Source organism: Exophiala oligosperma, assembly GCF_000835515.1.
Source record: "Exophiala oligosperma strain CBS 72588 unplaced genomic scaffold supercont1.5, whole genome shotgun sequence".
Classification (NCBI taxonomy): Eukaryota; Fungi; Ascomycota; class Eurotiomycetes; order Chaetothyriales; family Herpotrichiellaceae; genus Exophiala; species Exophiala oligosperma.
Window position 1 is genome coordinate 3054232 of NW_015622822.1, and position 10922 is coordinate 3065153.

At 51.8% G+C, this 10922-nt stretch overlaps 4 protein-coding genes across 4 annotated transcripts; 1 reads left to right on the forward strand and 3 right to left on the reverse strand.

Annotated features, from left to right (window-relative positions):
• The first annotated feature begins 303 nt into the window (after positions 1-303).
• On the forward strand, positions 304-2811 carry PV06_06394 (uncharacterized protein). The gene is made up of 5 exons (XM_016407502.1): positions 304-933; positions 1030-1157; positions 1267-1424; positions 1513-1715; positions 1835-2811. The coding sequence occupies exons 1-5, from the start codon at positions 477-479 to the stop codon at positions 2551-2553; spliced, it is 1665 nt and encodes a 554-aa protein (XP_016263106.1). The 5' UTR covers positions 304-476; the 3' UTR covers positions 2554-2811.
• PV06_06395 (uncharacterized protein) lies at positions 2723-5102 on the reverse strand. Its single transcript, XM_016407503.1, has 2 exons — positions 3608-5102; positions 2723-3502 (listed from the first exon to the last, which is right to left on the reverse strand). Exons 1-2 carry the CDS (start codon positions 4657-4659, stop codon positions 2869-2871), a joined length of 1686 nt encoding a protein of 561 aa, XP_016263107.1. The 5' UTR covers positions 4660-5102; the 3' UTR covers positions 2723-2868.
• A 238-nt stretch (positions 5103-5340) lies between these two features.
• PV06_06396 (uncharacterized protein) lies at positions 5341-6627 on the reverse strand. Its single transcript, XM_016407504.1, has 2 exons — positions 6370-6627; positions 5341-6296 (listed from the first exon to the last, which is right to left on the reverse strand). Exons 1-2 carry the CDS (start codon positions 6454-6456, stop codon positions 5478-5480), a joined length of 906 nt encoding a protein of 301 aa, XP_016263108.1. The 5' UTR covers positions 6457-6627; the 3' UTR covers positions 5341-5477.
• Positions 6628-7166: 539 nt separating this feature from the next.
• On the reverse strand, positions 7167-9863 carry PV06_06397 (uncharacterized protein). The gene is made up of 2 exons (XM_016407505.1): positions 8426-9863; positions 7167-8368 (listed from the first exon to the last, which is right to left on the reverse strand). The coding sequence occupies exons 1-2, from the start codon at positions 9444-9446 to the stop codon at positions 7950-7952; spliced, it is 1440 nt and encodes a 479-aa protein (XP_016263109.1). The 5' UTR covers positions 9447-9863; the 3' UTR covers positions 7167-7949.
• Between the last annotated feature and the right edge of the window lie 1059 nt (positions 9864-10922).

Genomic DNA, 10922 nt, shown 5'->3' on the forward strand with positions numbered 1-10922 from the left:
ATGCTTCGCTAAGTATGCTACTATGAAGCTTCAGGCGCGCCTCGTGAAGCCATTCACATCATCTTTTCCATTTCTAGCCTCTTAGGAGAGACTTGCAAAGATCGTACCCGACAGGGTCGAGAGTGGTCTAGCATCGCACCAAAGTTCGAGTCTATACTCTCAAGCCTTCCTCAACACGGTCAAAGGGTTTTGCATTCCCAAAGAAGTCAATGGCGGCGTCTTGAGAGCAAGCTGAGTAAAATCAATCGTTCTAGACTATTGAGTCCGATGCACCACGTGGAATAGTATTTGTTCTTCTTGATCTCCCTATTCCATCTCTTTTTGTTTGCGGTGAGGTTTATTTTCTTTTTTTCTGCCTTGTCTTGTGTGTTACACGAGAGCAAAAAATCTCCCCGACAAGTGTTACGCATACGAACACACATCGCTACCATTGTGTCTTGATTACGAATTCCCCTGTCCTGTGGACCACGATCACAATGTACTTCTCATCCTTGTTGGCCATCTTGGCCTTGTCGACGACAATCTCGGCCATACCTCACCCCTTGCTCCCACGGGCGGCCAACGACACTCACAAATTCCTGACCAACAAAACTCGACCGTACTCCGTCGACGGGGCCAACTTGCCCGACATCCCCTTCGACATCGGCGAGAGTTATTCCGGTCTGATACCCATCGGAGACAAAGCGGGTGGTCAAGAACTCTTTTTCTGGTTCGTCCCGTCTGAGAACGAGGCCGCGGACGACGAGATCGTCATCTGGTTGAACGGCGGACCGGGATGTTCGTCTCTTATGGGGTTTTTGCAGGAAAACGGTCCCATCAGTTGGCAGAGTGGACAACTCGCACCGATCCGGAACGTTTATTCGTGGACGAACTTGACCAACGTCATTTGGGTCGAACAACCTGCCGGGACCGCCTTTTCGAGTGCCCATGGTGGTATGTATTCTCTTCTTCTGAGACCGACTGTGCTCTTTGCTTGCTGCGATTCTTTTTTTTGGGAGAGGCTTGCTAATTCTTGTTGTTGTATTATAGATGGCGACAATCAAGACGAACTGGGAGTGGCTCAACAGTTTCTGGGATTCTGGAAGAATTTCATTGATACATTCGATATGAAAGGTCGAAAAATTTCCATCACAGGTGAAAGTTATGCTGGCAATTATGTACGATCCAGTTTCCTTTTGACCCTCTTCAGAAATCTGGGACTCTTCACCCTTCTACTTTTCACGCTCGACGAAGATCTCTTTTTCTAACCTGGTGGAAAACATGCAGGTCCCATACATCGCCGAAGCAATGCTCAACACTACCGGGAAAAATGCTTCCGATTATTACAACGTCACTGGCATCTTGATTTATGATCCAATCCTAGGTGACAGGACTTTGGGAGACAATGCTCCAGTTATCGAATTTGTCAATGCTAATAAGAATTTGTACGTACCGACTACACTTGACACGCACTCCTCTTGTCCTGTTTCGCCGCTCTCGTACAAAGTACACTAATCAATCTCATCCTCACAGATTCCCATTCGAAGAAGATGTTTTCGAGCAACTGAACGAATATGCCGATCAATGCGGCTTCACCGATTTGATGGAACAAACAAACACGTTCCCACCGAAAGGACCCATCAAGGTTCCCGAAATTCTACAACTCAACGCAACGTCAACCACGTTGAGTAGTTTCGGAAACGACAGTTGTTATTTGCAATACTTTGTTCAAGCTTGTATGTATTTTTGTGATCTATCCCTTTTCCTTTTTTTTCGGTTTCCCTCACCACTCTCTCTCTCTCTCACACACACACACAACGCTCACTGATTTTTTCTTTTCTTTTCTTGGTAATAGACATCAGCCAACTCAACCCATGTTTCAACATTTACTACGTCGGTCAACCTTGTCAGTACCCCAGCGACATCATAGGTGACCCGTACCACACCAACGCCCCCGGATCTCCCGCCGGGTACTTCACGCGCCCGGACGTCCAAAAGGCCATCCACGCGCCCACGGCGAAAAACGGGTCGGCCTTTGAATGGGACATTTGTTCACCAAGGACCCAAGTCTTCGCCGGCGGGATCGACAGGTCCCCCCCTTCGGCCAACAACGGTGGACCCCTGGGGAAGGTGATCGAACGTACCAACAACGTCATCGTCGGTCACGGGACTCTCGACATGGTGTTGATGGTGAACGGCTCGTTGATGGCCCTCCAGAACCTCACCTGGAACGGCGCCCAGGGGTTCTCGAAACCCCTCGAGAACGACATGGTCGTCCCGTACTACCCTCAAGGTGTGGTGGCTCAATCCGGCAACGGGACCCTGGGAAAATGGACCGAAGACCGAGGATTGATCTTTTGTACCGTCGAACTCTCCGGTCACGAGGTCCCCGGGTATCAACCCGGGGTGGCCCTGAGGCACCTCGAGAAGTTGCTGGGTAGGATCGACAGCTTGGACGACGACGCCGGGTTCAGTACTCAGGACACGTACTTCGCCGGCGGGTTCGACTACGTGCCACTGACCGAGGATCAGATCGACCATCAGTTGGTGAGGAGGGCTCAGATGCTGCCGTGACCTAGCTGGAAACAAGGTAAGATGGGAGACCAAGAAAGTCGGAAACGGTCCAACTGGAGGAGACTCCAGAGGAGAAAAACAGGAGACACAAAGTGGTGCTGAATACAGTACAGTCTGACACTCTCTTTTCATCTTTTTCATCTATCATAGGTAAACCTAGATAGATACCCTAGATAATAGTATATACCGTGGTCTCTCTTTACCGACCTCTTGAGGCACCTTGATGCATCCAAAACACTCCAAAAAAGCCGAGCCTGAGAGTGTATATATATATATATATATACATACACACATCTAGACGGTGAATCAGATGCACTATAATCTCGCACCCTCTTTCCGTAACCTCTCCTTCGCGGCGTCCCTGATCTGTCTCCTCAAGATCTTCCCGCTGGGGTTCTTTGGTATGGCATCGACAAACTCCACGCCGCCCTTCAAAAACTTGTACCTCACCACTTTGCCCTCGATGAACTTCTTGACCTCGTTCTCGGTCACGTCCCTCCCGGACTGCCTCACCACGAACGCGCGGGGGACCTCGTCGCCGTCCTGGGTCGGCATGCCGATGACGGCGGCGTCGGCGATGGCGTCGTGCTCGAGCAGCAGGGCCTCCAGTTCGGCGGGGGCCACCTGGTTCCCCTTCACCTTGATGAGTTCCTTTTTGCGGTCGACGATGTGGAACATGCCCGCCTCGTCGACGTACGCGATGTCGCCCGTCTTCAACCACCCGTCGGGCGTGAGCGTCTCGGCCGTGGCCTTGGGGTTGCGCCAGTAGCCCTTCATGACGTTCGGCCCGCGGCACCACAGTTCCCCGACGTGCCGGGGACCCCGGGACGCGATTTCCTGCCCCCCGTCCTCCGACACGATCATGGCCGTGCAGTTGGCGTTGGGTTCGCCGACGGCCGCAGAGGTCGAGGTCGCCATGACGTCCCAACCTAGGAGGGAACATGTGCATCTGTAGATGGTCAAGTCGCACGGCGGTCAGCGATCGATCCAAATGTAGTACTGGTAGTATGACCAAACCACGCGTGTACAGGGTACGGACACGGGAAATACTCACTCAGTCATCCCCCACCCTTGTTTCACGTTAATCCCTCTCCCCAACCTCTTCTCAATCTGCACACACACGTCCCTACCCAAGGGCGCCGCACCACACCCGACGTTCTCCACACTGCTCAAATCGTACTTTTCCACGGCGGGGTGTTTGGCCAACAGGACCGCGATGGGAGGTACGAGGGCGAGATCCGTCACCCGGAAGCGCTGGATGTACTCTAGCATCTTCTCAAAGTCGAACTTGGGCATGACGTACACGGGGACTTGACGGTTGAAGGCCCCCGCGACGAAATACGTCTGCCCGTACGCGTGGTACAGGGGCAGGAAACAGAGCCAGCTCGCCCGGGCGTTGCGAGCCTCGTAGTCCGGATGCTGCTGCGATATCAGGGCCACTTGGACCGTGTTGGAAATGTAGTTCCGGTGCGTGATCTCGACACCTTTGGGCACGCCGGTGGTGCCGGAGGAGTAGTTGAGTGCGAGGGTGGTGTCACATTCCCCCGGACCTTTGAGGTCGTCCCACGCAAAACCCTTGGCGTCGTCGGCGGACGCGATCAGATCACCCCAGTACCGACATCCCTTGAGCGGCGGTTGCGGACCGTCGTAGATTCGCGCATTGTACACGAACACGCGGTCGGAACCGAGACCGGCAAGCTTGGCGGCTTCGATGCCCGTGTCGATACTTCCGTCGGCGCAGAGGAGGTAGGTGGCTCCCGAGTCGCGAAGTTGATGGGCCAGTTCGCGAGGTGTGAAGGTCGGATTTGCGCCGGAGAAGATGCCCCCCGCACACAAAACGCCCATGAACACGACCGGGACGAACATGTCGTTGCCGCTGAATAGGAGAACCCGATCGCCCTTTTGGAAATGTGGTGACCGGCGAAGACCAAGCCCGAACCGCTGCGACCAGAGACGGAACGACTCCCGAGTCAGATAGTGCGTCTCTGGACGGGCTGCTTCCGAGAAACATCGTTTCGAACCTAGTGGTGCAGAGGGAGATTCGAATAGAAATGTCGGTAGAGAACACTCGGGGACGTCGACGGTCCAACGAGATTTGTATGGCATTTTGGCGGTAGTAGTGCTTGCTTGTAGATCTGTGTGTATGTGTCCGTGTGTAGGGTTTTATGCGGTGGGATCGAGACTGTTTAGTATTTACAGTAAATTTTCTAGATATTATGAGTGTAGGTTTCGTCAGTAAAGGGAAGAAGAACAAAGTGATGCGTCGTCGGAGGCAGCAGAAGTTCGATATAAAACCAGGTACCAAGTTCCGAGTACGTGTGTAATATATTCCTGTGTCAATCTTTGTGTATGAATGTGCAATGCATAGGAAGACGGAATAAATAGACCGAGGGCCGACGACTATATGAGTTCCTCGTCGACGCGACAGCGGTAGTTGTAGCGAGACCTACAGTACACAACAGAAAGGTAGAACCTCGTAGTGGCAGTGCCGGATGATTTGAATCCACCGACGGCTCTGATATCAGCCTATCAATTGGCACATCGTCGAGGGGGAAAGTGATGAAGCTGGAGTCATTTCTCTGGGGGAGAGAAAGTTGGGAAAAGTACCGAGGCTCAATTTTTAACCGAGGAGGAAGGTTTGGCGAGAGGATCTGAGTGTCGTCGTACCCGTATCCGTACTCGTATTCAATTGACATTGACATGCATGAGCAAAGAGTTACCAGCAACCAGCAACCAACAACAACCAACTATTACCTGGGTTGTACTCCGTCATTAAAATTCCCATCGCTATGCTTGTCATTGTTCATGACTACCTAACTGAACTGACCTCAATATTACTATATATTCATGGATCATTACCTTTCCTTGTCAATCCTTTTTACTCAATCATCTCACCACATCCACAACAGTGCAAAGTACAACCATCAAGCAACCATGACATCCCCTTCCTTGACTTTATACTGATCATACAACTGCGTGGGGTCTCTTCCCAATCTCCCGGCGCTACTCCTCAACTTGCCTCTCCTCGCGTCCATCAGAGGCGAAATCCACTCATCGTCGACATTGCCACCGATCATCTTGTCTCCCTTTCTCAGATACGTCGTCGCGCCCAGCAGGGTAGGTTGGAAGTTGACGTAAATGCCCTCCCAGTGTTTCTTGTCCACCTCGAAGATTTCGTGGTTGATGCCGATGTGGTCGACCTCCTTGATTACCTTGTTCCACCAGTCCCAAGCCTCGCGGTGCACGGGACCGTACGCGAACTTGTGAATGTCCTCGGTCGACCGCCAGTACGTGACGATCAAGTTTTCGGGTGCTCCGTTGGCGGCCTGGTTCTGCCACGACGATCCACCGTAGTAACCGGACCCCGGGGAATTCTTCTCGAGATCCTTGATCATCTTGTTAAAGTAGCTTCCGACCGTCGTGGCTTTTGGGGTCAGAAAACCCATGGGGTGGTTCGACTTGAACCCCAACAGGAACACGACCACTTTTTCGGCCGACGATTCTTGGTGAAAGTTACCGTCTTCGTCCGGGATCTGAGGCGAGGTTCGTCCGTGGATGGACCCCTTGAGGTACGGATTCTCCTTGAGTCCGTACGTGATGGCGAGGGTGTTGACGAGACGTCCGCCCAGGATGAGGATCGAAGGCAGCATGGCGTAGAAGCGGGGGATGATAAAGACGACGAGGGATTGTAACAGCGCTCCCGCCAGAAGCCATGTCGAGATGGAAAATGTGTTGCGGATCATCTTTTTTTGGTCACGGTCAGTATTGCGCACACATCCCAGAAATGGCAGTGTTTGGAGTGGAGGAAGTACGTACATAAAATAATGCTTCGTTCCCTGGTTGTTGGCGAAGTTGAGACTTGGGACGCTTGGTCGATCCAGGCAGTTCACTTTGAAAACCCATGTTTGCGAGATGTGGTGTTGCTTCCTGGTGAGAACGCAAGGGTAACGTAATTCTTTTTTGCTTTTGTTGATTTATTTCTTCCTTACCACGAGAGGGTCACGGGATACAGTGTACAAGAAGAATGATTCAATTTGTGCCATGCAACACGAGGAAAACGACAGCATACTTATATACGCAATATGAAAGTACCCCGGTGTGGAAGTCGGCCGCAGATCATCGCTTCATCCCAACAATTACGGAGCAATGTCGTGGAAAGACTTTAGCTGTATGAGGTTAGGAGCGCGAAGTCCTGGGCATTCTTTCTCCATGGAGGTCCTCCGTACAGATACTCGTAGATGTTCCTTATGGCCGAAGTTCTTCTACATATGCAAGTCGACTTGTGTCGGGAGAATTTTCGCCCTGTTCAGAACTATTCGAGGGGCGATGTTGTTGCAACGTGCGTACTACGGAGAAGTGTTTAGGGAGCGGGCGGCGGAGAGAGGCTGAGCGAGAGCTGACTGATTCGAATATGGCTGTACACTGAGTGGTCCATTGAGATCATGGCTGACTCCCTCCAGTCGGCTAAAAGACAATTCCGAATAATAGTGAGGAGGTTATGGCCGTAACTCCCCCCCGACGCTTTGGTGGCTATACTACCTCTTTTGTACCTAGACACGTACGGACGACACCGCCTGAGGCAGGTACTTTGTTAGAACACCCGAACACTACGCCACAAATATCGACTCGACGGTCTTGCATTTGACTAGATGCCGGCTATGAACAATTGCTCCTCAGATCACGAGGCTCATCAAACCCCTACCTAGTCAGTCCTCACATTCATTCGGCCGCATGGAAGTGTCTCCTCGGATCGAATACGAGTCCTTGATCACAAGAATCTCTTCGAGTAGAACCGCAAATCAAACATCCAGTATCATCGTACTCGTACTCGTATTCCGCAAAAAGGTCTCGAACAAGTGATAGCCTTGTACCAGGGGCAGCATTGAATCCCTCCAATGTTGTTGGCCCACGTCGATCAAGGAAGATACAGTACGTGCCTGATGGAGTAGAAATGATGCAAAGGCCGCGTACTTGTACAGCAGCCCGGATCTAACCATCCGAGACATTCATTAGGTAGACTTATGAGTCTTCGTACTCTTGTAGATTTCACATCTGGTACTCTGTTCTCCTGTACTAATTATGCTCAACTCTCTCCAGACGTGAAAACCTCGGACTCGGGCTCGTACTCGAACAAAGGTACTTCTCTTTGATTCTCATTCTTTTACGTTACTCCATACGGGTACGGTCTTTTATCATACTATGGACAGGTTTGGGATATCTTGTCTATCTGTCGTCTTTCTCTTTTTGTCGGTCTAAAAGTTCTCGCTGATGTTCTACTCAAGCCACTTTGTGGAATCAGTCCAAAAGGCAACACCAATTAACCCCTCCCTTCCCTGTCAATCATAATTCAGAGCATAAAAACTCCAGAGCGGAATGCAGTCATAATCAAAAGCAGCTCAGGTTGAGGCAGCTTTCTGGAGTTTGGCAGGTGGCAGACCCAGCCCATTTCGGTTGCGGAAGAACATGACACCAGCCTCATCGCCAGTGGTTCCCTCCAAGGGTTCAACCCACTGGCACCATCTCATCGAGTTCCACATGCTCTTGATGAACCCAACAGGTCCACCGCGGGTGTCGCTGCGATAGTGACGGCCCATGACCTTCTTGATGGCCTCGCTGGCCTCGTCGGCATGGTAGAAAGGAATCACGCTGACATAGTGATGCAGGACGTGGGTCTCGATGATGCCGTGGAAGAGTTGACGTCCGATGAAGCCAAATTCACGGTCGATGGTTGCGGCCGCACCACGAGTGTAGGTCCAGGAAGTGGGTGTGTAGTGTGGGAGCGATGGATCGGTGTGTTGCAAGAATGTAATCGCCACTTGAGATCTTGTCAGCCTAAAATTCCATGTTCATGCTTGCACATTTCAAAACTTACCCAACCAGTGGTTCACCCAGAGGTACGGAGCCAGGTACCACACGAAAAGGTTCGAGAATCCATACGTCTTGCCGACCCAGAAAAGAATCGCTCCGGTGATCAAAAGACCCAGGTCGCTGAGGAGGATCAACTTGGCATCCTTTGCTTCGTACAAGGGGCTGTTGGGATCGAAATGGTTGACACCACCGCCAAAGCCATTTTGCTTGCCGACACCACGTCCTTCACGTTGGACCTCATGCTTGTTGTGACCAGTGACATTGGTCAGCAGGTACATGGGCCAGCCTCCCAATTGCTGGGAGATCAGGGTGTAGGCGGTGTTGAGAGGAGTCTCTTCGGTAAGTTCATCAAGCTGGTGAAGCAGGTAGCCTTTCCTCGTGGCCCACTCTTGCCTGGTGGATGGAACGAAGACCATATCTCGTTCCATGTGACCAGTTGCTTTGTGGTGCTTGCCGTGAGAGATCTTCCACGAGAAATACGGCACCAACAGCGCCGAGTGACAAAACCAGCCCACAGTATCGTTCAGAACCTTGCTCTTGGAGAAGGATTGGTGACCACATTCGTGGGCCAACACCCACAAGCCAGTACCGAAGAGACCTTGCACAACGGTGTACAAAAACCAGAGACCAGCTCTCAACGGGGTCGATGGGACCGTTTCTGGCGTGACGAATCGGTTGAAGAGGTAGAAGGTGGTCGCCAGAGAGACGATGTCTCGTGCAACATAGTAGAGACCAGTGGCCGCAGACCGGTCGAAACAACGCTTGGGGATGGCATCGTGAATGTCTTTGATGGTGTAATCTGGGATCTCGAAGGTGTTGCCATAGGTGTCAACCAGCTGCTTCTTTTCCAAGACAGGCTTCTTCTGCTCAAGGGCATCCTCCGACGCAAGAGAGGACAACGAGGTTGACGAGGGAGAGGATCTCGGACTATCGAGAGGAGAGATGTTGGTCGAGGACATGGGGGTGGATTCGGTGGTTCCCATTCGGCGCAGAGCCATCTCTGCGGGCAACGCGGTCGTTGTCATCTTTCTGGTCAGAGTCTAGGTGACCCAGGGAAGCGTAGGACGGCAGAGGCGGGTGAAGGTGAGAGCTTGAGAATTTGTTGGGACGCAGGTGTCGTGGTCGGGAACGAACACCAGGAGAGAAGCTCTTCTAGAGGACAACCGGTCACAACGACAGGAAATCAAAGAGAGGGGGAGAGATAGACAAACAAGGTGAGCGTCGTAACAAACAACCCAGGAGTACAAGATGTAGAGAGAGGATGGGAGCTTCGACTCAAGATAAAAATGCGGGAAGAAGTAACGGTTTAGTAGGGGCAATTGTAGTGGACAGGACTCCGATGTCAAGGGTTCAAATTTGGTACGAGTGCTAAGGAGAGAGGCATTTCTGGTGGAGGCATGTTTGGAGTACGAGTATCGTATTGGCTACAGGTACAACGACTGGGCTGATAGCAGAACTGTGGGCAGAAAAAGATTCAAATTTTTGTGGACAGGCGAGCGACAAGAAGCTGAAGCTGCGGGCAAATCTCAACGAATTCTGAAAGAGGACCAGCACTAAATTCAGGGCAACCCTTGGCCTGGCCACTCACATTGCGCCCGGGGTTCTAGGCGGTCAGGACTGCCGAAGTTGCCCCTCACAAACCACCGAGCAGCCCCCCAAGAAGGGTTCCTTACGTGGTGCTCCTGGGGCTTCACCTTGGTCCCTTCACCCATAGTGAACCCACTACGACTGCTTAACGAAGTCCCCGACGAGATCGTGTGCACAAGGGTTCCCATGTTCATCATTCCAACCAAACCCCGGTAATATCGTACGTACCTAGGCAAAAAAGTGGGAGGCTCGAGGTATTCTAGGTGGGGGGTCCCTGGCGGCGGGAACAGAAAATTTTCTTCTATACCGCATCTACAGTACGAGTATGGTGATCGCCAAGGTTGTCTCATGAGTAGTCATGTCATTCATCATCATGCCCAACATCCGTCAGACAAGTCTCCTGTCGTACAATACGAGGGCACTAAAGTATCAATTACACGGGCCAGGCCACTTTCCTCCTGCCATCGGTAGAGGGACGAGCCTTGCTTGATCCAACAAACTGAAAATATCGGTGTAGAAGACCAGAGAGGCAAATGCTATTCCTCACCATATTCGTACTCGCTTTGTTCCTCGATGTGACTCTGACTACCATGCCTTTGCGATGCTCTGGACTGAACTCTTTCTGGCCGTTCTGCCATGTCAGCATCAAACGCCGGGTGGTGTTTGCTCATATCGGCGCTTTCTTTGTGGACGGTCTTTCGAACGGACCCGCAAACTATCGCCATCGTGGAGCTCGTGGTGGTACGGGTGCCCGTCGTAGCTGGCCAAGAACAGCTCGCATCGAGTCACTGAGAGCAATCATCTCGAGCACATGCTGCTCAGAGTGTTGAAAGATGCTGAGCGAGGACGGTCGACCGAGGCTAGAAGACATGTACAGTCTTTCACATGTTGGCAGAAGAAATCTTAATCGCTAG